Source organism: Armigeres subalbatus, chromosome 3 (genome assembly GCF_024139115.2).
Source record: "Armigeres subalbatus isolate Guangzhou_Male chromosome 3, GZ_Asu_2, whole genome shotgun sequence".
Lineage (NCBI taxonomy): Eukaryota > Metazoa > Arthropoda > Insecta > Diptera > Culicidae > Armigeres > Armigeres subalbatus.
The window spans coordinates 108584962-108612937 of record NC_085141.1 but is presented as its reverse complement, the minus strand read 5'-3'; the positions used below and the strand labels follow the sequence as shown (position 1 = coordinate 108612937).

General features: G+C 40.4%; 1 protein-coding gene across 3 annotated transcripts; it reads left to right on the top strand.

Moving 5' to 3' along the window:
- The first annotated feature begins 24 nt into the window (after positions 1–24).
- On the top strand, positions 25–27015 carry LOC134225129 (uncharacterized). 3 transcript variants are annotated; one of them, XM_062704933.1, is made up of 7 exons: positions 25–189; positions 235–1098; positions 13530–15405; positions 18183–18347; positions 24140–24825; positions 24891–25303; positions 25372–27015. In XM_062704933.1, the coding sequence occupies exons 1-7, from the start codon at positions 187–189 to the stop codon at positions 26774–26776; spliced, it is 5412 nt and encodes a 1803-aa protein (XP_062560917.1). In that variant the 5' UTR covers positions 25–186; the 3' UTR covers positions 26777–27015. The 3 variants fall into 3 exon arrangements, with proteins under 3 accessions (XP_062560917.1, XP_062560918.1, XP_062560916.1); XM_062704934.1 differs by having other exon boundaries at positions 26–189; positions 262–1098; positions 13527–15405; XM_062704932.1 differs by having other exon boundaries at positions 26–189; positions 13527–15405.
- The last annotated feature ends 961 nt before the right edge of the window (positions 27016–27976 follow it).

Sequence of the window (27976 nt, the reverse complement as noted above, 5' to 3'; positions counted from 1 at the left end):
AAGCTTGAAAGAAAATTCAAGATAATATCAAACAAAAACCTCCAAAATTCTATAGAACGTTGACGACGCGAAGAAAAATGTGTTTCGTTATATTTTCCTGGTGAAATTATCATCTTGTTTATTCCAATTTCCAAAATTGGTCAATTACATTCCAGTAACAGCTTATCCGGTCGTTCGGCACCGGAAATGGTAAGTAATAAAACGAATTAGTTGGTTAATTACCATATTGCAAAGAACAACAAATTTCATTTACCCGACGAGCTAAATATGGCCGAAAACAGCATGGAGAAAAAACAGGAGGCGCCGTGTACTGTTATTGATCCTTCTGATGAAGATCAAAAAGCGCCGGATGAAAAAGCTGAACGTACGGAAGATTCGAATGCTAAAGAGAATGCACATACGGAAGAATCGCAGGATCAAGAAACAGATCCACTCGCGGAAGACGATGATCTGGATGTGATCGATTGTTACACGGATGATTTTGATAGCGACATGGAGAACGATTACTGCAAAAAGGAGGCGAAAAAAGACAAGGACCGGAAGTCGAGAAAAAAGGAACAATTTAACACCACTGATACGGTGGATCCAACCAGCACCGTTGAAACGGCGCATCCGATCAGCACCCTTAAGACGGCGATTCAGACAATGAAACAAAATAATGGAAACGAAGAGCGCGATCCATTAGATGTTTCGCAAGAAAAAGATCTTGACGATGAGGTCGACGAAGACGTGATTCAACTGTGCGATGACATTTCGGACACATTTTTGGACGAGACGAGCAGCACTTCGGTAGCCATCCCGGCCAAACCGGAAGTACCACCGACGATTCAAAACAAATCGGAAAAGGATCGCATTCTTAGCGAACCACTGGTCAAACAGATGATAGTTCCGGAGATTTGCGTTTCGGACGAGGAAGACGAGAAGATTTCCGTGGGCAGCCAGGAGTCGCTGAGTTTGCAAATTGTTCACTGTTTGGAGAAAGCTGGAAAAGTGGTAGATGAGGTGAGAAGAAAGTCTCACGATAATACAGCGGATGGTACGGTGAAAAAAGCCTTGAACAGTAGCAACTGTAGCGATAGCGGTCTTCATGGATGTCATGTAAGTATCAAGTTTAATTATCTTTGCATCGATTTTTTAGGTATCTTTTATCGCGTTCCAACAATGCTCAAATTTTATTTTAGTGTAAACTAAAAAGTTGTCGTACCCAATAAAAATTACAATTACAATTACAATAACGATACAATATCCTAAATTCTTATAGTTAGAAGACGATTTTTTGCCTTTCTCGTACAACTAAGTTGTACCAAAAGGCTATCATTTCTCTCCGAAAACGAACTTTTTATATAAGTCTCGGTGACCCATAGTGTTATATACCAATCGACTTAGCTCGACGAGCTGAGCACATGTATGTGTGTCCGTGCGTTTGTATGATGTGCACAAAAGCTAAGAAAAGCATTAGACAATGTTTTATATAGTCATATTCAACCCATTTTCCTTAGGAGGTTGTTAAGAAAATGGTACTTCAATCTACATTAGCTCCATAGGAAACGTCTACAAATAACGCAACGCTTAGAGGGGGGAGGGGCGATTCGGTGAAGTGTGACGACCTATACAAAAATTTCAGACGCTTCATACAAAAAGTGTGACAGGGAGAAAGTGGTTGAAAATGCCCATTTTTTGCGTTACGTAATTAATGGATTTTTGGTGTCTTGGCTAAATGCGGAAAGGCATTATCAAGATGAATAGAAACCCTGGGCAGTATCACTACTCAGTGAATTAAGTTGGGTTTTTATTTGATTGTGTCGATTTATCCTAATTTATTGCTGGGAAATACCATGGGATTACTATTATTATTTTCTTCAAAAGTTATTATATTTAGGGACCAATCAACCATACTACTCTACGACACCCCTGCCTCAGCATGCGCAGTCCACACTCAAACTTCTGCCGTGCTTCGAGGTGACAATAGTGGTGACACACTATGACACTTCGCCTCAACACAAGGATATCACTGATGTGCTAACGCCAACCTCCTTGATCGCCCTCTCCCTCTTCAACCTCTATTAAGGATCACTCTCCAACAACTTACCAATTTTGTTGAGCAGGCAGATTGTTCTGTATGCCGAAGGCTTCCCGGGCTTAGGTAACAGCACAAGTTTCTGCCGTTTCCAACTATCTGGAAAGTTTCCATCATCCAGGCAACTCTCGTTCAACAGGACCACGTTCAATCTCAATAGCGACTCTAGCAGGTTATTACCTCTGGCGTTAGTGAACCGGGATCCTCAGTCCACTGCCCACGTATTGAAGTCACCTGCTACAACTCAAGACAAAATTTTCAAAACGACTTATCTGCTTTTGTAAACAAAGATTCAAACGACGATTTGACGAATCTGATAGCTCTCCCACGCAAACCAACACCATTAACAGGTAGCGGAAATCTTAACCTACCTATTGGTGTTGTTGGTTTGCGTGGAAGAGCTATCAGATTCGTCAAATCGTCGTTTGAATCTTTGTTTACAAAAGTAGATAAGTCGTTTTGAAAATTTTGTCTTGAACTAATGGTTTCATACCAGTTAGTGCGCCTACAAGGCTATCTAAAACCCTAGTGCACTGCTCTGTATTCCATCTTCTTCTTCTTCTTATTGGTATTACTTCCCCACACTTAGTAACACGCAGCTTAGTGTTCATTAAGCACTTTCACAGTTATTAACTGCGAGGTTTCTAAGCCAAGTTACCATTTTTGCATTCGTATATCATGTGGCTAATATGGTGATACTTTTATGCCCAGGGAAGTCGAGACAATTTCCAATCCGAAAATTGCCTAGACCGGCACCGGGAATCGAACCCAGCCACCCTCAGCATGGTCTTGCTTTGTAGAGGCGCGTCTTACTGCACGGCTAAGGAGGGCCCCATATTCCATCTACAAAAGTAAATACCGTTTACTTTGGCTATTACGAAACTCGCATCGTCAGGAGATGGAACTATTTCCTAGATTGGGTACTTCCCGCATGTCCAGATTGACACTGTTCTGAACTTGACCGCAATCTAACTGCCGTTCCCAGCAGGGGTGCAGTACAGGTCCGATAGCAGGGATAGTCTTGTTCCCATGGTGTCAGGCCATTTGGCCGAATGCCGTTTGGCCGAACGGGTCGTAAAATACCGGCTGAATGGCTGAATATCGTTTGGCCGAATAATTAAAAAAAATTACCTCAGTTTCCGAGTGATCCTTCATTCTTCTCCTTCTTCATTCTTCCTTCCTTCTACTTCCTGCTTTCTTCTTTTTTCCTTCTTTTTTTTCCACTCTATCTTCTTTCTTCCTTATTCCTTCTTTTTTCTTCCTTCGTTCTTCTTCCTTCTGTCTTTTTCCTTCTTACTGTTTCCTTCTTCTTCATTCGTCTTTCTTCCTTTTTCCTTATTCCTTTTTTCTTCATTTTTACGTGAGGAACTTATAGTTAATAAAAAATCACGATTATAAAGAAAAAAATTCTTCCTTTTTCTTTTATCTTCTTCAGTCTTCTTTCTTCCTACTTTCCTCTTCCTTCTTCCTTCTTTTAATTCCTTCCTCCTTCTTTCTTCTTCCTCCTTCTTTCTTCACCCTTCTTCCTTCCTCCTTCTCCCTTCTTCCTTCTTACTTTTTTCTTCTTTTCTTTCTTATCTCTTCCTTCCTATTTCTTCCTTCTACTTTCTTTTTTTTCCTTCTTCTTTCTTTTTTCTTCCTGCCTCCTTCCTTCTTCCTTCTTCTATCTTCCTTCACTTTTCTTTCTTCTTTCTTCTTCCCTCACCCTTCTTCCTTCCTCCTTCTCCCTTCTTCCTTCATACTTTTTCCTTCTTTACTCCTCCTTCTTCCTACTTCCTTTTTCCTTTTATCTTCTTCTCTTTTTTTCTTCCTTTTCCATTCTTCCTTTTTCCTTCTTCCTTTCCTTTCTTCTTTCTTTCCTTTCTTATTCCTCTCTTCAATCTTCTTCCTTCTTCATTCTTCATCCTTCCTTCTTCCTTCTTCTTCTCTCTTCAATTTTCCTTCTTCCTTCTTACTTTTCTTTCTTCTTCCTTTCTCTTTTTTCTTCTTCTTCCTTCTCCTTCTTCTTCCTTTTCCTTCTTATTCAGAGATTCAGAAATGATCTTGCTTCGTATTGCTACTTGCTATCTCACTTATCACTTCTTACCTATCACATTTCTTCTCTTCTTCTTCTTACACTACTCATTTCTCATTTGGAACTTCCCACTTCTTGCTTCTCACTACTCACTTCTTGCTTCATAAGAAAACGTATTTCAACTATTCGGCCAAATGGCGTTCTGCCAAATGACCCTTTCGACCAAACGGCGCTTCCTAGCAGTGGTTGAGATTCAACTGCATGTCCGGAAGAAACTGTTTGGAAGCTGGACAGGCCAGCCCACGGGATGGTGGAAGGATATAACGTGCACTCAAAGTCAAAAATTTGTTCGAGCACCATTCACCCAGGCAGTCAAGAAGTAGCTGATGATTTTCGCAGTCTTGCGATTTTTTCACAGTTTGATTTAGCTTCAAGTCATCAGCATAGAATATTCGGTATTCGTCTTTACCCGGTATAATTTTGCCTTCTTTAAATGCTTGCATTTGCCCGGTATAAGGCGAAATGTGATGTTTTGCATTCTTTAAAAGTTCGCATTCACTCAGTATAAGGCAAAATGTGATGTTTTGCCTTCTTGTTTTGGCATTCTTTAAAAACCCAAATGCAATTCAGCAAAACGGAGATGGAAACAGCACGATTTCACAGAAGATATATTCTTGTCGTTTCCGTCACCGTTCCGCTGCAACGCGTGCCCGGTAAAATCGTGGGTGGGCTCGAATTAACCCACCAGCGACGTGAGAAGCTTTTGTTTACAAAAGCAGTTACGCCCTTTTGAAATGTTGGTGCCGAAATATGTTTTGCTTTGGCACCTCCACGGGAGTCCTCATCGCTATTCTGTTTACAGCGCTCCTTCCAGAGTCCTATTTCAGGATAGCGCCACATCTTCCCACCGGAGATTTTTATTTTAGGTAAGCGACTTCATAAACATATTAAGTTCTCACCGGGCGTTGCTAAAAGTAGTCATATTTCTCTGCAATGGGTCTACATTCTAACTAGAACTGGGCTAGCTGGTCAACTTAGTATTTTTATTCTATTAGCATTTCGTCAGTTATTAATTGAAAGTTTTTCTATACACGCCATTGCATGAGGATGTATTTTGTGTTACAGGATTTTACACTTTTTTTTATCAATACCAAAGGTACGTTTCACAAAATAACAACAACAACCCTGTATGGAAATTTATCAACCCAGTATGGGGCGCTCAATTTGGAAACTCACGGCTGATTTTGAATTGCGTTCTTATTTTACATTACCCTTCAGATACCTCCGATGTAAAAGTGGGTCTCTATGAAAGGTCCGGAGATAGCGTTAGAGACCCAGATGGGGACAACAACTTTTTTTTTCGTTTTTCTACTAATTCAGGGGCGTCTCGTGGACTTTTGCTACACCTGTTCTACCATGCTGATAAAAAATATTCATCAAGCTGAGTGGTTTCGAATGAAAGTTGTGCATTTAATTTAATATTACAACCTTTTCTTGTACAACCAAATATTAGAAAAAAAAAACAATTTAAATAGAAAGGATTTACAAAACAATAAATAGCTTATTTATCTCTTTTGTTACAAAAATGTTTTAAATTTAGATGCACTTAAAATTTTAAACTCTCGCAAATCGTCTTAAATCTAACTTGGTAACAGTTGGCAATAACTGGATATTGCTCAGAATAGAGATCTTTCAAATCGGCTCATTCCACAATTCGGGGTACACGGGTCCCATCGCCGCTAATATTTAAACTCTCACATATTTTGTTGCTATAAAAGAAATGTTATTAACCATTATTAGTATAATAATTATAGTATATAATTAGTATACAATTCAGGGGCGTCTCGTGGACTTTTGTTACACCTGTTCTACCATGCTGGTAAAAAAAGATTCATCAAGCTGAGTGGTTTCGAATGAAAATTGTGCATTTAATCTAATATTACAACATTTTCTTGTACAACTTAACCAAATATTAGAAAAAAAAACAATTTAAATAGAAAGGATTTACAAAACAATAAATAGCTTATTAATCTCTTTTGTTACAAAAATGTTTTAAATTTAGATGCACTTAAAATTTTAAACTCTCGCAAATCGTCTAAAATCTAACTTGGTAACAGTTGGCAATAACTGGATATTGCTCAGAATAGAGATCTTTCAAATCGGCTCATTCCACCATTCGGGGTACACGGGTCCCATCGCCGCTAATATTTAAACTCTCACATATTTTGTTGCTATAAAAGAAATGTTATTAACCATTATTAGTATAATAATTATAGTATATAATTATACAATTATTGTTTGATGCGACCCCAGATTGTGACGACCAATGAGTCACATTTAGAAGCTGAAATGTGTTCCAGTTATTTAATTCTTCAAATTTAGTGAAAACTATACCTTTTTCTCTATGTTGATTGATTTTGAGTATTCGTAAAAAAGCATTATTTAATGTCTCTTTTGAAAACGCAAACATTAATTTAATATTTAATCTTGATGCATTGCATATTCATCAGGAGAAAAAAGAAAAACAAACTGTTTCTAATCATCGAAGTATGAACGAAATCGTGCGCGGTGGCGCTTTCGGCAAAGCACAGCCCGACACTACGATCGAGTCTAACCGAATGTGCGTCGCGTCGTTGATTGTTCTCGCAGCGCGTCGAACGGGTTCGACTCCTGCTGCGTGCATAGCAGAACTTGCATCCAAACGTGCCTGCTTTGCATGAGAAAGAGTATGATGTGAGGAAACGGAGAAAGCTGGCAACGCTCACGCTGGTTCTCTGCGCGCGGAGAACGAGTGAGCATATTTACCAAGGAGGAAATTATTTCAATTAATCATTTTGTCATGGCGCAAAACTTTAAATTTGACTTCTGGCAGCGCTGCTATTGGTTCTTCATTATGGATCGTACGACTGGCAAAAGCTTTCTTTGTGATGGGGTGTGGTGTGTCGGGGAAACACACATTTAGCTGCAAATTGACTGTACGCTAAGCATGTGGCGTTAACTTGATCTGCCTACGAAATATTTTGTTTTTTAGATGTTTAGATGTTAAAATCATTGGAAATATTACGTGAAACTTTGTTTTAAAAATTTACTGAGTAAATTATTTGCCCTAATAATTAATTGCCAAGACATTAATTTCCTACTTCTGACCTAAAAATGGTTACCTGTTCCATGAACAGGTAGAACGTATGGACGAGTCGCCTCTGATACAATTATTGTTTGATGCGACCCCAGATTGTGACGACCAATTAGTCACATTTAGAAGCTGAAATGTGTTCCAGTTATTTAATTCTTCAAATTTAGTGAAAACTATACGTTTTTCTCTATGTTGATTGATTTTAAGTATTCTTAAAAAACCATTATTTAATGTCTCTTTTGAAAACGCGAACATTAATTTAATACTGTTCTTGATGCATTGCATATTCATCAGGAGAAAAAAAGAAAAACAAACTTTTTCTAATCATCGAAGTATGAACGAAAGCGTACGGCGGTGCGCCTTTCGGCAAAGCACAGCACAGTCGACACTACGATCGAGTCTATACTTGTGACAGATATATGATGCGAAAATCACAGTACAGCATAAAATCATATATCTGTCACCCAGAATCACGTTGGTATTACCCAAGCAATGATGATTCTACGCTGATACGTACCCTGCTCTGCGCCCGTTGTATACAACGTTACAGGTACAGCGCAAAGCAAATTTGAATGCAAGCAATGCTAGTAACGCATACAATGGCGTCATCTGGTTGCGGTCACTACCCATCACTGACGTTAAAACATAATAAGAAAAATGAGTTTTTTCTTGTTGGAATATGAAAACGACCAATGAACGAAATATTTGTATATTCCATTTTAGTTCAAACTACATATTTTACAAATTTATATGCCACATCATATCACTAAATTTACTAAAACTAAATGATTTGTTCAGTAGGCATATTGTATCTGTTTGTCCTGGATATACTTGATGACCTTAAATAATTTTCTTTTGCTATTATCCGCTTTTTTGAATTCTGAGTTTCAGACAAGTCTGGAACGCTGATCTTTTTTCTTAGTTTCTTGTAAATATTTCTTATAAAAAGGAAACGTCAACATATTTTCTATTTATATTTGAACTAATTATTTCCCAACAATTAAATGAATTTTATTAATTTTAACATTGCAGTCCTGGATTCACTGATTCAGCCTGCTCGATCCGAATTGCCCGGAGAATGTCTCGCATTACCACATGATGAATCTCTAAATTCTGGATGAGCTATGGAATTCGTAAGAAATTGGATTAAAAAAATGGTCCACATCCTAAAAACCAGGAGAAAAAAGAAATCTTGGACACTCTACTGGGTCTACTGAACTTGGAGAATGGAGGTTTAAATAATTTTGAGAATCTAGGCCATTTCCGTATATGTACTGAAAAATCAACGAAAATTGAAATAATTTGTCAAACTCTGAATAACGCAGGAATCTAAGGAATGTGAAGTATTTGATTACCCGGGAGGGTTTAAAGAATGTGGGAATATTAAGAATTTGTATGATTCACAGAGTTAAACGTGTCTGAAGATATTCTGTAAAGTTAAGATCATGACAATGATCCAATCGAAGCTGTAGAATCTAAGAAAATGGGATATCAGGAAATGTGAGAAATCCTTTTCGAGTATCCTTATATTAGCAAATATCTACAAAGTTAGGAAAACGCCTTCAAAATCCGAAGAATGAAAAAAATCACAGTGATTGTTCAGACTGAACACTTACATTTTTTTTAAATCACGATAATAAAGAATATAATAATAAATACTTACATATTTTGTAAGACAACGGACAATGCCAGAAAATTTTGCATATCGAAGTGTTTCCAGAGGGGGAACAGTTTTTAATAGATATTTTGTTTGGGCGTAAATAGGATGTTTACGTTTTTTGTCAATCCCAATAATCAAAAAAGCTGTACATATTGAATTATAATAATTTTGATAACGACAAATGTACTTTTTAGCAATTTTACAGATAGTAGTGTTTCTTGACATCAATCGAAAATTCACCAAGTGTGTTTTGAACAACAATAAAAATGTTTAAAATAATCAGCAAAAGGCCGGATTTTAATAAAGTATGTATTTACATTTTAATAATATATTTACAGGTCATGTAAAAATGGAAAATATTTTTTATATTATTTTGTAAGAAAAATCTATATGTAACGCAAATAATACTATAGTAACGCAGCGCATGGTAAAAAAATATGTGTGTCATCCTGCTGCTGTACGTGTACAACATAATACCTGTATCATTGTACAGAAATCATATGTCTGTCGATAGTATAACCGAAGGTGCGTCGCGTCATTGATTGTTCTCGCAGCGCGTCGAACGGGTTCTACTTGTGACACATATATGATACCAATATCACTGTACAGCGTAAAATCATATGTCTGTCACCCAGAATCACGCTGGTATCACGATAGCACGATGATTTCCGTACCCTGCCCTGCGACCGTTGTATTGTACGAAACAGAACATAATTTGTTGTTTTGAAATGTCAAATACGCCGTTTGACATATGAAATAAAAACAAACATTTGCAAGCTGACTGAGTAAAATTCGTTTTTCTGCAATTCCGGATGATGTTTTTCACAACATTGGCAAAATAATTATTCGTAAGCCCATTATTTGCTACAATTACGCTCTGAAGATGTCTTCCTATTGATTTTGCCAGTTCTTGGGTTGTTTCCTGGAAGATCTACCGTCACTTTTGCATGATATTCAATGGTTTGAGTTCTGTATCGTGTGATTTCGAACATTTTGTGCAAGGATCCCATGGGTTTTAATTGGAATGAGGTCTAAGGATTGGAAACGATGCGGGCTCTTTGATTTGCCATTAGTCAGCATCTACGTGCGGGGCTTTTTTTGACTTCAGTAGCTACTTTGGATTTTAGATTTCCTGAAAAAATTAAGCGAAAAAAATACCAAATTTGAAACAGAAAGTTAGCATCCAACTATCAACAAGATACCCAAATGGTAATAGTGGCGATTTGATAGTAATTTGCGTTACAATTCTTGTTTCAAAATATCCAAAGTAGCCTCCGATTTGTCAAAAGAAGCTTCGCTCGGCGGTACTTTTGTTTTAGATGGGAACAATGTTTTGTACCGTTGATTTGGACAAATTCAAAATTGGATCTGTAGTGTTTGGAGAGGGAGGGAAGGATCTCGTGGAGGTAAAAGTGGAGTGTAGAAATAAACGGTAGTCAGCGCGAAATAAATAAGTTTTTGAAAAACCCGGGGTTCCGTATCCGAATAAACCTGTTACAGGATCTATGACCCAATTGAACGATGCTGGTTTTATCCTTCAAAATGTTCAAATGAATAAAACGATCAGTGCCGTTTGCACTGAAATCACCCCAAACCATAGAATAGAGTGATTAACGTCCGCAGAAATAATTGCCTTGCGGAATATTTGCAAGAACTCGCATATTTCTGCTAAAATACCTATACGAAGAATTGGAAAACTATGACGTTTTCATATCGATGAATGAACTGCTGACGTGAATTCACAATTTATTCTAAAAATATGGATAATACTCATAAAAACTATAGTAACAGTTTATGATTTCTATATATTTTGATGCAAAATATAGTTTTGGAAAGCTGTAGAATCAGTTTCAAAACAAGCTGTCAAATAGATTCAACGGTGGAAAGAAAAGATGTGTGTCATCTTGTCACTGTACGCGTACAGCGTGATACGAAAATCATTGTGCGGAAATCATATATCTGTCGATAGTATTCGACTCGACTCCTGCTGCGCGCATAGCAGAACTTGCATCTAAACGTGCTTGCTTCGCATGCGAAAGAGTATGATGTGAGGATACGGAGAAAGCTGGCAACGCTCACGCTGGTTCTCTGCGCGCGGAGAACGAGTGAGCATACCAAGGAGGAAATTATTTCAAATCATTTGTCATAGCGCAAAACATAAAATTTGTCTTTTGGCAGCGCTGCTGTTGGTTCTTCATTATGGATCGTACGACTGGCAAAAGCTTTCTTTGTGATGGGGTGTGGTGTGTCGGGGAAACACACATTTAGCTGCAAATTGACTGTACGCCAAGCATGTGGCGTTAACTTGATCTGCCTACGAAATATTATATTTTGTTTCTTTAGATGTTTAGATGTTAAAATCATTGGAAATATTACGTGAAACTTTGTTTAAAAAATTTACTGAGTAAATTATTTGCCCTAATAATTAATTACCAAGAGTCAAGACATTAATTTCCTACTTCTGACCTAAAAATGGTTACCTGTTCCATGACGAGTCGCCTCAACTAATTTTATAGCTATGCCAAATATTTTTTGTTTTAGCATTTTTTCAGATTGTGCCACGTTTGGCCTAAAGTCGTTTGGCCTAATGCCGTTAGGCATAAGGTCGTTTGGCCTAAAGTTATTTGGCCTAATGGTTATTTGGCCTAATGGTCGATTGGCCTAATGGTCGTTTGGCCTAATAGGTACATATAGGCGTAAACGGTTGAAATATATTGTTATATGAAATTCTTTTTGTGGGGGCCCTCCTTGGCCGTGCGGTAAGACGCGCGGCTACAAAGCAAGACCATGCTGAGGGTGGATGGGTTCGATTCCCGGTGCCGGTCTAGGCTATTTTCGGATTGGAAATTGTCTCGACTTCCCTGGGCATAAAAGTATCATCGTGTTAGCCTCATGATATACGAATGCGAAAATGGTAACTTGGCTTAGAAACCTCGCAGTTAATAACTGTGGAAGTGCTTAATGAACACTAAGCTGCGAGACAGCTCTGTCACAGTGTGGGGATGTAATGCCAATAAGAAGAAGAAAGAAATTCTTTTTGTAGGTGCAAAATAAAGCCATGTGCATGTGATCAAAAAGCGTAATACAAACTAATGTTAAAATATTGCAAATCACTTTTATAATACAATAAAACCAGGAATTTATAAAAAGGAAGGTATAAAAAACAATGAATCAGATATATTTTGGCAATGTCGACCTATGAAAACAGTATAACTTGAAAGAACTGATCATGCTTCAAAGAAGGCATCAATATTTTTGGAAAATGCTTGTCATATGCAATACCAAAGCAACATGCAGTAAAACTAGAAAGAACAGCTCATGCTTTAAAGAAGGTGTCAACCATATTGTAAAGATTGTATGTTACCTATACAATATGTCAAAACTCAGACCCCATTCGATTTTGGCATCACGTTCGGAACATTTATGTTGTCAAAATCGAATGGTTTTTGTTTTCTTATGATACTTTAACATTTCTTCACTTTTTGTGACGCTAGACACACTGTGACCTTTTTTTACATTAAGATACTGATTTTTCTTATATTTATGTTGTAAAAATATGTTGATTTTTCTCAAAATTGAGCCCACAGAATTTTATTTCGAAATGAAAAGTGAAATGAAACCCAATTTTAATCATCTTTTTTAGTATAATTTCAGGCAAAATATACATTGAAGAAAGTGAGTTTCCAAACAAAACATCAAGAACTGTACTGCCGTGAATCGCATATCTGTCCCATCTTTGCTGGGTTTCCTATTCATATGGGAAAAATATGCGATTCACGGCAGTGTACTTCAGACAATATTCGGCTAAATAAGTGAACCCAAACTTTTGGCCAATGCATACTATACACTTGAGTAAACATTTAGATTTTTAAAAATAAAACAATTTTTTTCCGCCTAAAAATTATCAACGTCCCTCAAAGATGATTGAAAATTGGTTCCATCTCACTTTTCATTTCGAAATTTTGGGCTCAATTTAGATGAAAATCAACATATTTTTACAACATAATAATAAGACAAATGAGTATCTTAATGTAATAGTACACAAAAAATTGGAAATTATTAGTTTCAAATACCTACGGTGCAAGATCTACTAAAATTCTTTGAATCGAGCTAACAATACCCGAAATCGGATGTAAGACGGCGAAAATACGACCAAAAACTTTTGCCTGAGGGTGAACCCAAACTTTTGGCCGGGAGTGTACATATCGTATGTGACTGACGATGATTATCGGATGATGTTGTTATACACCAATAATAGTAATGTGGATTTCCAACAGTAGCATTAAATAAAATATTAACATTTTCACATATTTTACTACAAAGAATAATTCACGTTTTTCAAATTATGCCAAACGACCATTAGGCCAAACAACTATTAGGCCAAACAACCATTAGGCCAAACGACTTTAGGCCAAATGACCATTAGGCCAAACGGCCTTATGCCAAACGTCATTAGGCCAAACGACTTTAGGCCAAATGACCTACAACCTTTTTTCATAGGTGATTCCTGAAAAACATGAAACATTGTGAAAACATTGAAAAAAGTCGTGGGAAAGAGAGGGTTAAGAAGGGCAGTGATGCAGTACCTTATCTCAAATATTCAACTTGTATCATTTCATAAATCTATTTTTTCTGTTTTCAGCAGGAGGATCCTGATGTTTTGAAGCTAAAATTGGACCTTTACCAGGATATGGGTGGCATGGACTATGAGACGGATGATAAAACCGATGATTGCGAAAAGCTGCCATCTGCCAGAATCAAACAAGAGCCGTGTCCACAACCAAATAGTCCCGAAGAAATCCCTACCATTGAACTGAGTTCGACAGAAGATGAACCAGAACCAATTTCTTACAAGCAAATGGCAAAATCGCCGCCAGTTGAGAAGCGTAAAAAACGAAAATCCAAGAAGAAAGCATCAAAAGAATGCTCTGAAATCAGAATGGTTTCATCGGAAGATTCTTTCCCAATAGTAGTAGATTCAACAGTGTCGATCGATTCGCGTCGTACCAGGAACGATTCAGAAGGATCTTTGGACGATTCTATGATCTACAGTGATGGGCGAATGAAGGCATTGCGTAATCGGACAGTTGCCATCTTCCCTGAATTTCCATGTGGCAAAAAGACAAAGTACCATCGAAGATCCACTGATACAGATCCTTTGGAAGCACCAGTCAAGAAGAAGAAAAAGATCGACCCCTCCATGATGGGCTATCATAAACGCCGCAAAACAACCCCGTATCGATCTGGTTCAAAATGTAGTATAATTTCCGCTTCCACGACCACGTCTTCGATTCCCGATGAGGATATGATTGTGTTATCTGCAAATGACGTGCTACTTGCAGATCCAATTCAAGCGGGATTGACTAAAGATATTGAGAACAATAAACTGCAGCAAGAGGAAACGAATGACACAGCAGATATCATGAAGGATAAATCAGTCAATGACTCAAAAGAAGAATTGATGCATTCCTTAGATTTGAAAGAAACTATTTCAAAGGAATTTGAACAGGATGCTCCATCGAATTCCGAGAAAAATGAGTCTAACGAAAATGATTTTCCGATACCCACAACCGATATTGCACTGGAAGATATGTTGGATTCATTTATCGATAAAGAACAAAATGATTGTGATGCAGCTGTTGTATTCCACTCTATATCCCCGGAGGAAAAGTTTCTGATGGATTCCTTGTTCGCAGACTGTGAAAAACAAACGCAACAGGCTCCCAGCCATGAACACCTAGAGTCACTTAATACCATAATGGATGACGGAAAGCCCTTGGTGGAACCTTCGAGTGTTGAACAGTTTGCAATCAGTTACACTATTTGTGACGGTAGTGTTCAACCTGCAACTGTTCTTATGCCACTGGACAACGTGGCACCAGTGGCAGGAAATGCGCCTAATACTATTAAAGTTCCCAAAGCACCAAATATCAAAATAATACAAAACTATCAAAAATATCCCTTCCAAGCGAAACCTCCCAAGAAGCAGCAGTCTAAAGCGACCAATGCTAACGGCCAACCGCGCAGAGGAAGAGGTCGGAAGAAGCGGGAAGCCAAAGATGGAACAGACGAGGAATATATTCCTTCAAGTAGTCGCACGGGTAAACGCAATTCGAAAGCACAAAAGTCCAGAAAGAACAATCCTACGGCGACGAAACATCCAGTCGCGGCAAACAGCAATCATGAAGAGGAGCCCAACGCTGATTACCAACGTTACAGACAAGAAAACTTTCATCAGCCTCAGTCAGGGAATCACCACGATCTGAAATTCGACAACGGGGAAGATGATGATGATGGAACGGGCACGACATCAACAGCATGTCGTAACATGCCAACCCTGGAGATGGACCTGGCCTTGACCAGCTCGGATGAATCATTCGGCACGATCAGCAAGGAACTTATTGCCACATCGACGTCCAAAATAAGTTCTTCCAGTCATGAGGATGGTACGAACATTGGAAAGCTACAGCAAGTCCAGCCAACATCACAATGCGTAGAGAAAGGCGTTTTGGGTAGTAGAGGTAAGTGTTATAACATCTATGCAGGGTTCCTATGTGATGTTATTAATAGTAAATCGGTTGTTTAAAAAACGGCCCGCAACGTTGATTACTCGGGCGCATTACAGTCGAATTGATTCTTAGCCCAGGGATAGTATGTATGTGTAGTGATGTGCAAAAAATCAAACTATCTGTTTTCAGGAATCTTCTAACAATACTGCAAGTTCCAATAACCACTGTCTGTTGGGTGCTATTAGGGTAACGGTACCAATAGTGGAGGTATTAGTAGATCCACAAAAGAAAATATTTTTTAAAAATTGATAATTAGGGGGGATCGGGGCAATATGGGCCACCTAAGGAAATCGTTCCGAAAAGCTCAAAAAAACATCGTTTAAATGTAGTTGACTTATACTAGAGAATGTTACCTTTCATATTACGTCGATGAATGACGAAAAATGCGTTTGGAAATTGTTGGAATGCACTTTTGAAAATGTATTGATTTCAATGTGTGTTCCAGGCTATACGGGGCAATATGAGCCACCATTTGGGGCAGTATGGGCCACCCATCCAAAACGTTTATTTAGGCGAAAAAAGTATCGTAATATGGAAGAATATGATATTCCTACAACAGTTGTGAGTATTCCATACCAAATAAAATTAAAAAACCGCACAACAGCGGTTTGTCACCCTTCACTGTTTGAACAGCCACATTTCAATTAGTCAATGGTCATTTTTTCTGTTTCAATCGCAGTAATGCGCTGTTGATAATGATAATATTCTTGTATTTGACTACTGAAATTTGAAATCGTTCGCATTTTAAGGCCTGATATCTTGCTCTGTGCAGGTATGCCCATTATGCCCCATAGATACTGTGTTTGGGAAAAAAAAAAAGTTTTATGATAAATTCAGAGTTGTATCAATACAAACATGTGTGCACAATATTCAATTTTAATATATCTTTTGATTGTGGTGTATTTTTGACCTGTATTTTAATCAGTTTTGTGTCAAAACCTTATTTATAAACTTCAAATCTTATAATAATTTTGCCTATGCAGCGAAAATTTACAATTTCAAGTGTATTTCCATGTTTGAATTGAATTTTAATGCGGGTTTCACGTTGATGCATATGTGGAGCATCCTTTTAAAGATCATGTAACTTTTACATGATAAAACTTGTCAATAAGCTCAAAATGAGGGTGGCTCATATTGCCCCGTATGTTCATATTGCCCCTACTGCCCCTATAGAAAATTTACAACTTTAATATCTTAGCCAATAGATAAACTAATAAATTTGCTAACAAAACTGAGATAGATGTCATTTAACATCAACAATTACCAAATATTGCTTGCACCACTATGGGTACACTGTTCCTTTAGTGGCGGTAAAAAATAATTTTGGTTCCTATAGTGGTGCTATCCTTTGGTTTCTTATGAGACTCGCCACTATTGGTACAGTTGCACCACTATAGATGCAAGGGAGTCAATTTTGTTAAGGAAAATCATTGTTTTCAATAGTTTTTCAAGCGAAATCTTAAGGTAAGTTGCATTTAACAGGATATTTAAAGCACGGCGCATCAACTGAAACCATCGTAAAGTCTATAAATATGATAAATCTCATTAAAACCCCACTACCTCCACTATTGGTGCTACCTCCACTAAGGGTACGGTTACCCTATAGAAGATATGAGACAGTTCCATATCTTACTAGCACTTTTGTTGTGAAACACTAAAAATCATCCGCATACTGCAGATTTGTCTCTAACCCATCTATTTTGTGTCTTTCCTATAATATTAAAAAAAATATTAGGCCGATACAAATATTTAAAATCTATTTTGTCTCCCCCCCCTTGGATTTTTTAGCCAAAAAGTAATATTTTGAGGAAAAAACAAAATAAAATTTGGATAATTTTGAGGATTTTCAAAACATTCTTCAACAAATCCGAGGAGTTTTTGATTTTTTTTTCATTTTAATATATATTTTTTATTATCTCACCCACCCCCCCTTGACCCGTCGGAGACCAGTAGGACAAAATGTTAATTAAATATTTGTAACGGCCTTATTACAAGAAAAAAATGGTTTATCAAACCATATACAGTTGGTTGGTTGTTTCGCTATACAGCAAGACAAGGTAGGCAATCATTTTTGATATGCATCCTACTATGGTCCGATGCCCACGTAGCGTCTTTTTAAGCTGCGTGCACGCCGCTTCCACGCAAGGTACCCAGCATCAAATGAAGCAATGCACACGTTTACGTTTACGTGTGCATTACTCCATTTGCTGCTGGGTACCTTGCGTGAACGCGGCGTGCACGCAGCGTAAAAAACCGCATCCGTGGACATCGGCCCTAAGGTGAAACCAAACAATTGAATCGAGATTAATCTGGGTTTTTCTTTAAAAATTACGCCAATGCCATTCAACGTATTTCAGCGGCCCAACTCTAAAGGTTTTGTTGTTGATTTTCGTTTGGACTTTCTGAGATTGGAGCCAAGCATTTTGTGTGTTCGTTACCGTGTCACTTTCGTTCAGATTCAATATCAAGATCAATTTAACAATTCTATGCAGCATGTATTTTACGATTAAACAACTCAAACTAATATATCTGCTTTGTCCGCCAACGAACAATGAAGAACTCTTCGATGTGGTGAAGCATGATGGTGATGGTTTAAAGCTTACTATTTCGATCCCCAAGCGAGGTCGACCCAAGATCGACCGGACTCAACCACAGTCAAGTGTGTTTGTATTAATGTTATCGTATGTTCCATATTAACTAATTATTTTATTTTCTACTTTCAACAACAGCGTTCACCAGAGAAAAGCCGCTTGGTGTTTTACCAAAGCGAGGTCGTCCCAAAACCAGTAAAAACCAGAAAATTTCCGATTTCTACGATCCCGTCGGCAATCGCAAGTACACAAAAGCCCAAGATGTCTCCAAAGAGTCCCCAACGAAACAGTTGCTGGATAAAGGTAATAATTACTTATTGTATAAAACGGTTGTAAAAGGAAAGAACGGAAACTAAAATAATTAGTGCGCGTTCGAATGTTCTCCTTTTGCTTCTCTACACCTTGCGCACCGTTTACCAAGATTTTCCAGTAAGCAGAGCGATCGGCCGGTCGTTGAAATTTAGTTTTGCTTTGTGCGGAAAGCAAAACGATCGGCAGGTCATCGAAATTTTGTTCTGCATTGTGCGAGTGAGTGAATTAATCATAAAGTGTAAATTTGTTTCTTGTCCAGTCGTGTTTCTCCTGTAAGCAGGACTATCGGCCGGACGTCGAAATTTAGTTTTGCTTTGTGCGGAAAGCAAAACGATCGGCTGGTCACCGAAATTTTGTTCTGCATTGTGCGGGGGAGTAAATTTATCAGAAAGTGAAAATTTAGTTCGCATCCAGTTGTGTAGTGCAGTCGATAATTAAAATAATAAGCGTTCGTTCGATTGTTTTTGTTTTAAATGAAAGTACACGCTATACACGGCATACCGTTTACCAAAACGAACCCTGCCACACTCCCTACCCCATATATCCAACATCCCAGTGATTTCTCGTTGAAGTGCAGATGACTCGTCGGCTTCTATCAAAGCGAGTATCACGTCAACAATTTCCTACCTATTCCTCAATTGACCTGCATTCGGACACGGCCGGCGCTGGTATTGCTTATTTTTGGGTCATCATTTCTTACACATTGGTTCTCTGTGTAATTACAGCTGACCTGGCAATAACGAAGTAGCAACCGTGGGCGGTCAATCATGCTCATGCTCAAAACGGTTGTAAAAGGAAAGAAGTGGTCGCCTATAGTTTCCATTCTTACTGGATTTGCAAACTTATATGTAACTGATATGCGATCACGAATAGCGAAAGTCACGGGAAAACAACAAATAGGCTGATTGCTGACCATCGAACTGTGAGCCCTTCTGGAACCTAATCCGCAACATTAAGTGGTGTTTATTTTTAAATGAGTGGGGTTGTGGCAGAATTTAATCTCAATAATTCATTAAATGGCCTCATGGGCCTCGTGGCCGTGTGATTAGCGACGTCAATCGTCTAGACGCATGAGCTATGGAGCGTGGGTTCGATTTCCGCCCCGGTAAAAAGGAAACTTTTCGTGATCGAAAACTTCTCCACCGGGTGTTATGTGTCCTGTCCGTAGTCTAGTTGTTAAGTATTCAGTCCGTACGACCACTGGTCGAAGACGATGTTCCTGTCTTTTTTTTTTAAGTTAGATAAAACTATAATTCTCATTATTATCCGAAAACTTTCATAGTCTGGCTAATACAAATCGAATAATTTGGTAAAAAGCCACCTCATGACTTTCATTTTTTTTTTTTCAAACATTCAACTGCCGAAGCGCTACTATAAAATCTTCGACGTGAGATCAGTGTTCATTCGATTTTAAACCAAAGATGCGTTCTGCTACCTTGGGTCACCACAAGCCCTTTGTATCCAGGAAACGCACTGGTTCTTCAGAAATAGGCCAGCTTGGCTCTTCGGCCCTTTAACTAGGGTCCGAATGATGCACTGCACTTAAAAAGGAAACCGAGGTCCCACCGCGAGGGAGTAATATAAATAAATTAATTTCCCTTGACCGTGCTGTGTGATAGAGGGAATAACGACACTGAGATCGACCGTACGTCCGTTTGACTTCGTATATTATTTGGAACTGATTTGGGCACTATACAATTGTGCACATTTGCTTTGTGCGGTATTCTTATGAAGAGTCCATTGCAGGTGGACAGTGGCTACAGTGCCTTTGCACTCTTTCGTTGCTAACGAGTTCAGCGATGGTTAATTCAGTTGGGGGAATTGTGGTACAAAATGGGATCAACTTATATAATGTATTATAGTTTAAATAATGATACTTGGGTCCGGCTCCAACATTCCGGCCACGAACACGTAGGGGTTCCAACAATTGAGCGTTGGACGAATTCAGATGTAGATCTTAGATAGTTGTGGTTGTGGTAGACATTGGTTTGGTGATCGCTCTGCAGTAGATCCTCGCAGTTAGTTGACCGGGAACAAAAAAGAAGACCAGGTAGATCGAACGACTTGGCTTGAAAAGAATGGAACTGCAATTACCTGTGCTAAGCGCAGGTGCGCTTCGAGCAAGTTCTCCCTTGCGAGCGATCTTGGCTACGGCACGAACGATGTCCTTCCCCGGAGCAGTACGTAGAGTTACGACGCGGACGACCCCGTCCTTGCCTGGGTGCAGCTTTATGATTCGCCCGAGTGGCTAGCTGGCAGGAGGAACGTTGTCCTCCTTCACGACGATAATGCGGCCTACCTCAACGGTGACCGGGGGATTGCAGCCTTTGGTTGCCCGTGACTGCAGCTGTTGAAGATACTCTGGGTACCAGCGGGCCAAGATATTCTAAAGATGCTTCTGGACCACATCGTAAGCTTCCAAACGGTTGTCAGGAATCCCACGAAAATCGGCATCGGATACTGCTTGAAGGTTGGCCCCGACGAGAAAATGTCCTGGAGTTAGGACCTCCAGATCGGATGGTGCTTTGGTGTTGCCTACTGTTTGCAACGTTGGTGTTGCCTACTGTTTTCAGGAGGTGCTTCTTTGATGACTTGACGGCAGCCTCCCAGAACCCGCCAAACTGCGGTGCACGTAACGGAATGAACTTTCACCGAATCTCGTTCTCCGCACACCAACTGAACATCCGATCCCGATCGTTGTTGTCCACCTTCAGCATCCGGTAGATGCGGTTGAATGCGTGAGACGCACCCTTGAAAGTTGTCGCATTGTCCGAGTGCAGCTGGGCAATTCTTCCTCTTCTAGCTATCACACGACGGAGGGCTGCTAGGAAAGCAGCTGTTGTAAGATCGCTAACAAGCTCGATGTGTACGGCTCTCGTGGCGAAGCAAACGAAGATTGCCACGTAAGCCTTGGTTGGAGCACGATTGCGGACCGTTGCCTTCAGGAAGAACGGTCCACAGTAGTCGACGCCACAGACAGAGAAGGGGCGAGTTGGTGAGACTCGCGATGCTGGAAGATCTGCTGTACTCTGCTGGACTAGTGTGGGCTTGTTACGAAAGCAGGGCTTGGATGAATGAAGCAATGAAGATGAGGACCGATGCTTCAGCACCAGATATACTCCCGAGGAAGGTAGCTTCATGAGAGTACAGTTTCAAAGTGCTTAGTGAAGAATGCTTCCTCGCTTCATATGACACTGCTGTACGAAACAGTTGGAGAGTGAAATCAAACACCCGCTAATTCAGAGAATATTTAACTCTCCTGCCTCACTTATACTGAGTTGCGCATTTCTGTTGGAATGGATGTGTTAAAGAGAGGTTTATAATGCAGGCTTTCTCGCTAATACGGTTTTGTATTTACATAACACTCACTCGCATCTGAAACATTACCGATGAACGAAGGAAGCATCCTCATTTCACGCTGCCCTACTGAACGATGCCTCCTCGGCACTACCCGGCTTGTGAGGATGCCACGTTTAAAACTCCCCCCTGTGGGCTAAAAACAAAGCATTCGTTCGTTTTTGAACAAATTTTCCAAGGCCTGTGCGAAAGCAAGTGTGGCAATGGTGGAAAACGGATTTAGACAAATTTCTGCCGCCAAGAATCCATAACTTCTGGCGCAGTGTGGCTAGCAGGAGTTGCGGCCCTGCGTGCAGTAGTTTCGAGTGAAAGAAACTAGCCAGCAGAGTCGACAGCGGGTGTTTGGCAGAGAGTACGATAGGATGGTTGACATAATCGGAGAGTGTGGCGTTCCGCAGCCGGCCACCGACGCGAAAAATGCGATCTTCGTCGATGTATGGCTTCACCGCTTGATAGGTGAGAAATCTCTGCAGGAAACGACTGTTGTTGAGCTAGCCGACACAGATGAAGTTCAGCACGTTGCAATTCTTCGGTGGAGACTGGAGAAACGGTATCATTGCGAATACTGAGTTGATGATAGCTGTCTGCGTCGGTGCTCGTAAGGATTGCAGGTTTCGTAAACAGAATGCAGTAACGCTACGAAGCTTGGAGAAACTGGAGTAGCGTGCGAACAGATTGTCGTGGAAATCGTTCTGAATGACTCAATGCAACGTGTGACACATTGCGTTCTTCGGCGGTAGTCTACTTCTTCAGTGGGAATGAGATTTGGCCAGTGATCTGGATCTAGTGACAACCAGATTGGGCCGTTCCATCAGCGCTTGCATTGTAGCATGTCGACAGGGTTGAGTCCACGTGAAATATCGTCAGCGGGGATACGTGCTTCCAGTGACTGACATCGGTCGAGTGCTGGATTTGTGACACTCGGTTCGGTACGAAAGTCTTCCAACTGCTTGGAGGAAATCGTAGCCAATGAAGAACGGTAGTGGAACAGGTGGTGAAATCTTGAAGGCAAAGATCACTTTCTTCGTTTATAGTCGTGCAGCACAGAGTTCCAGCCGGGCGATGGAATGTCGACTGGATAACGGCGCGAACTTTGATTTTGCCGTCAGTAGCTGAACAGATACTCTGCCGCTGGTTTCTGCTCGTACGTAGCAACAGGATCCGTATGCTCCTTGAGAGGCATCGGCGAAGAAGTGGAGTTGGAGATTGACGGCGTTTGGAAGCGAAACAAATCGTGGGACACGAACTTCGCTCAGTAAATGTAGAGTGCTAGGAAACGCCTTCCACTCCTCCTGTAGCTTGGTTGGGAGTGCTGTATCCCATTCACAGGCTTCTCCATTCAGCTTCAGTGCCCATAAACGCTGCATGAAGAGTTTGGCTACCACAATTGTAGTATTGCATGCAGTTCGGACTGCCATGCTGACATTGGGAGGAGTGGAGCTCCGAGTGCCCACACTAGTGGACGGAGACGGTTGTTGAACGGGAATAGTAGATGACTCGGTTGAACTCGATGACGACTTGGATGAAGCAGGATCGTGAAGCAGCGAATGGTGTCTTTCGTGGCTCGTACGACATAAGAACTTCGACTTACACTTCTCCGACTGATGTCCGCTGCACATACAGTTCCAACACAACCGCTTTATCCTTCCCGAGGAAGATAGGGCAGTTGCATAGGACGTGACAGGGCCCGACTGGGATACGGGGATACCTTCGAGGTGGTCGAGGAATTCGTCTACCTTGGATCCTTGCTAACGGCTGATAACAATGTTAGTCGTGAAATAGGCGCATCATCTGTGGAAGTCACCACCGCACCAAATGTGTCATGTATAAGACGCTGATAAAACCGGTCGTAGTCCTCTACGGACATGAAACATGTACAATGCTCGAGGGAGACTTGCAAGCACTCGGAGTATTCGAGAGACGGGTGCTTAGGACCATCTTTGGCGGTGTGCAAGAATGAAGAATGAACCAAGAGCTCGCCCAGCTCTAGCTCTACCCAGTATTCAGAAGGTAGCCAAAGCCGGAAGGGTATGATGGGCAGGGCATGTTGCAAGAATGCCGGACAGGAATTCTGCAAAGATGGTGTTCGCTTCCGATCCGGCAGGTACGAGAAGGTTCTTAAGTTGGTTTGGGACCCCTCTCTCTTGAAGGGGACGGGGGCTCCCATACAAATGAAACACAAATTTCTGCATAACTGAAAAACTAATCAAGCAAATGAAACCAAATTTGGAACGTGGAGGTTTTTGAAGGCAACAAATGTATTTAAGGCAGTTCGAGACCCCTCCCCGCTCTAAAGGAGTTTCCATACAAATGAAACACGCATTTTGAAAATTATCAATTTTTGGCGAGACGAAGTTAGGCGGGGCAGCTAGTTTAAAATTTATTACAAACTTCTACATTTAATCAGTGTATAACATGTTTTGCAGGGATTAATGTGAGCAAAAAGACTGCCCTGAAGCGGAAGCTTAGACGTTTATTCAGCAGCAGTGAGGATGAGGCCGGTCCATTAAGCCACTATTCCGCCACAGAAATGTATCCAGATCTACAACCGAGCGCGTCTTCCTTTGGATCAGTTATTGAACCAACCTACGAGGATAATCAGTTGGATAAAACTCAAGCCGCTGCCGACAAGATGGATAGTCTACAAGTTGTAATATCACCGCTTACCGAAGATAAGATACGCAAAATCAACACGCCACAAAAGAAGCCTAAAGCGCTGGCGAAGGCTAGTCAAACGGAAATCTCCGGTCTGACATGGTCCGTCGATCTCGCTCAGATAGATTTTCAATCTGAATACTTTGAAAAACTGCGGATCCTGTTGAACAATGGTGCAGTTCGAAATGTTATGCGTGGAACAAAAACAGAAAGGCATAAAAAGTCTGGCTTGCGCGAAATTGAATCGTCTACCAGTGTACGCTCGTTCAACGGCGTGGACATGCCATGCCGTTCAATTTTGCAGGGGTGTCTCGATTCAACATCTCCGGCGCAACCCCCGTCTATTCCGGATGGATACAACCGGAGTTCTACCGAGGACTTGCTATTCCAACGTGCACTTGATGAAGTCGATACAGGAACTAGCCATACAGAGGACCGTTCGGCAGTTAAAAGATTGGTAACAAAAAAAAATAATTGTAAATGCAGTTTAATTTATATTTGACAACCGACTCTTCATTTCAGGAGCGAGTAGTTAATACCGTACGAACAAGTTTCCGTATACCGAAATTGAATAAGCAAGCATCAACATCACCACAAGTGGTGACATCGTCTACTTCACATGTAGCTGAACGAGCTACAGATGATATGGTTGTCGAGGAGCTACCATCGACGTCCCGGTCTGCAGATCAACTGCAACAGAACAACAGGCCATTCGGCAGTTTGAGGTTGCCATGTGGTGCTGGAGTAGTGCAAAGAACAATTTCTAATGAGTATGTCAATGATCAAAGTGGGTATCAGGAAAACAGCGATACTATTTCACGTCAAGACCATCAAGAAATGAGACAAAGCATCATGATGCAAGAAAGATTTGAGGCACCCTCAATACGGAGTGGCAACTCTGGTCGAAACAGTCCACAGATTTTTGAAAATTCTCTGTAAGTATATTTAATTTGTAGAACGGACCTGTACAGAAATCGTCTAATGTATCGAATTGTTTCCACAGAAGTTCCGGCTATGTGCCACCGTCAAATGCTGTGAATGGACCACAAGCAAACGGACACCCCTCCTCTAATCAGGAAGCCAGGTCAGTTTCTGTTCCGAGTTCTTTGGAAAACCGATCGGGTCTTCCGAGCCAAGCAGAGCTTATGAACGTCAGGCGAACAATTCGCAATGACATGTCACAGCCGCAACAATTAGCAATGCCTGGACTGCCACAACCTTTTGCCCAATCATGCTTCGTTCCGGATGTGAAATATAATGCTAGCCAGCAGCAAAATCTTGGTTCGATGTTTGGGAATTTTCAACAAGCGCCGTTTGCCGCCAGTAGTAACATGTTCAACAGAGGATCTCTTTTTGGCTATCCGGGTATGGATATGATGTCAATGAACGGCTATAACGTAGGCATGCAGCAACCCCAGAATAGAGGAAACGCCTCTAATAATTTCACTGATTTCTTATCTATGATATTGGAACAACTGAAACAGCAACAGCAGATTCCCATGCAGCCACCATACGTTCAACCACCGATAAATCCGCCGGCTGTACCTATTCAAAATATCCAAAACATGTTAGTTCAGAGTGGCTCTAATCCAATGTCTGGATTCAATCAATTGTATCCACAAGTGAGCCAAAATCCAATGCAGTCATCGGCTCCCCCAGCTGAACCACAAAGGGCCAATGACCAGGTAGAAATGATATGCTCCATATTTGGGTGTATTGATTTCCTCACTGATAAATGCATCAAAACTCATTGTCGGTATTCACACAGTTTACCGAGAGAGGAAGACTTATTCCAGAAGCTCTCTGTACAAAGCCGCGACGCTATTATGGCGGCCTATCGATTTGTTGCTGGCAGGGACGATATATTCGTCAAGTACTTCCCGGTTTTCGCTACAGTGATGGGCCGAAACAACATGCGCCATCAACTTGTGAACACAATTGGCGATTGCGAGCAGTCCAAGCGCCCAATTCAGTACTACAGATACATCGTGGAAGGACTTAAAATAAGTGGCACTAGTCCGGTACAAGCCGTGCAGATAATCTTGGAGAAACATACCAAGAAAAGTTTCCATCAAATAAACGTTCTGATCGAGCTTATCATAGATACCGCTGAAGGTATCATCACATTTCTTCGCACGCTGGAGGAGTTTTCCCACGTGAAGGATTATCACTACGAGATTGTTTCCATCAATCGCTTGCTCGAGTTCTGTGTAATCTCTATGTCACCGGTCAATGAGCTGGCCGCATTCGTGTGCAAGCTGATGTTGCGGGTTTCCGTTGGGGAGGAGCATCTCGTAAATACCAGAGTCCTACTAGAGTTTATTCAGAAGGTACGTCTTGACCCGTCATTGGCACTGGACATAGAAGACATCGTTAAAAAATACGGTAGTGTTGTGATGAGGCCGTAGTTGTAAGCTACAAACAGTAATTTTGTTATTAGAACCGATAGATCGGTTTCATGTTAAGTTGTTTTGTTTTGCCTCTGGAGTGAATGTTTTTTTTTTTTTTTGAAACACATGACTAGAAGTCTACATTTCATTCGATTTCTTATTCACCCATTATCTATTAATTTGTAAGGCTGAAATTAAGATGTTGATTATTTTGTTGCAATATCAAAATTAGGAATAAAGCGATTATTCCATCTTAATTCTCAATAATTTTTGATTTTAGACAGTTTTTATAATATTATTATGTTTAGGGTGGAATAAGAACAGTCGCAACAGTACAGTCGATAGAGAACTACTGGTCGAATGAGCCTAGTCACCACCTATACAAACTCTCGGTGGGTTACTCACGTTGTCCTCTCTTGAATATCTTCCTATCATGTACTTCGACGCATTGATGACTAGTTGGATCCGCTTTGCTTCCCTCTTCAGTCTGAACGATGCCGTAATCTGAAAAAGTGATGTTTGCGCCATTTTACAACATACATGTTTTCCAGTTTTTCTGTTAAAGAGTACGATGAGTTCGGTTCTATACTATTCCCCAGAAAACCGTTCCCCAGAAAACCATACCCCAGAATTCCATTTCCCAGAATGCACCATTCCCCAGAAAATCAATCCCCAGAATGCACCGTTCCCCAGAAAACCATTCCCCAGAATGTACCGTTCCCCAGAAAACAGAATATATAGATAAACATGATTTAATTTTCTTGTTTTCTTACAAACATCATCGCAAGACCATAATTAAAATCATTTTCTCTTGATGAGTTGGATGTGGCCATTGGCCATTGTGGTAATTATTAGAAACTATAGTTTCAAATACAATGTACCTTTTGGCATAATGACCATAAGGTGCCCGCCAGAGTAAGGTTCCTGTCAGAGTAGAAGCGCCTACGCGACGTCGCGCGAAAATTGCACGCAAAGAAATAACAATCAATAATAAGGAGCTGTCAAATCGTACGGACGCTTCGTTTCGCATTGCATTTCGCGTCTACTCTGTCTGCACCCTAATGTTCGATGTTCGATGCGACGCGACGCGAATTACGCAAAGAAATAACAATTATTATCAATGAACTGTCAAACTGCAATGTCGCGTCACGTCGCATAGCATGGTCAGGTCTATTCTGGCTTAGCATAGCATATGGTCATGTCTATTCTGACTTCAAC

Coding starts and splice junctions, on each gene's coding strand:
- LOC134225129 (XM_062704932.1), top strand. Junction 15,406..18,182: donor AGGCGTTTTGGGTAGTAGAG/GTAAGTGTTATA, acceptor TTTCAACAACAG/CGTTCACCAGAGAAAAGCCG. Junction 18,348..24,139: donor GAAACAGTTGCTGGATAAAG/GTAATAATTACT, acceptor CATGTTTTGCAG/GGATTAATGTGAGCAAAAAG.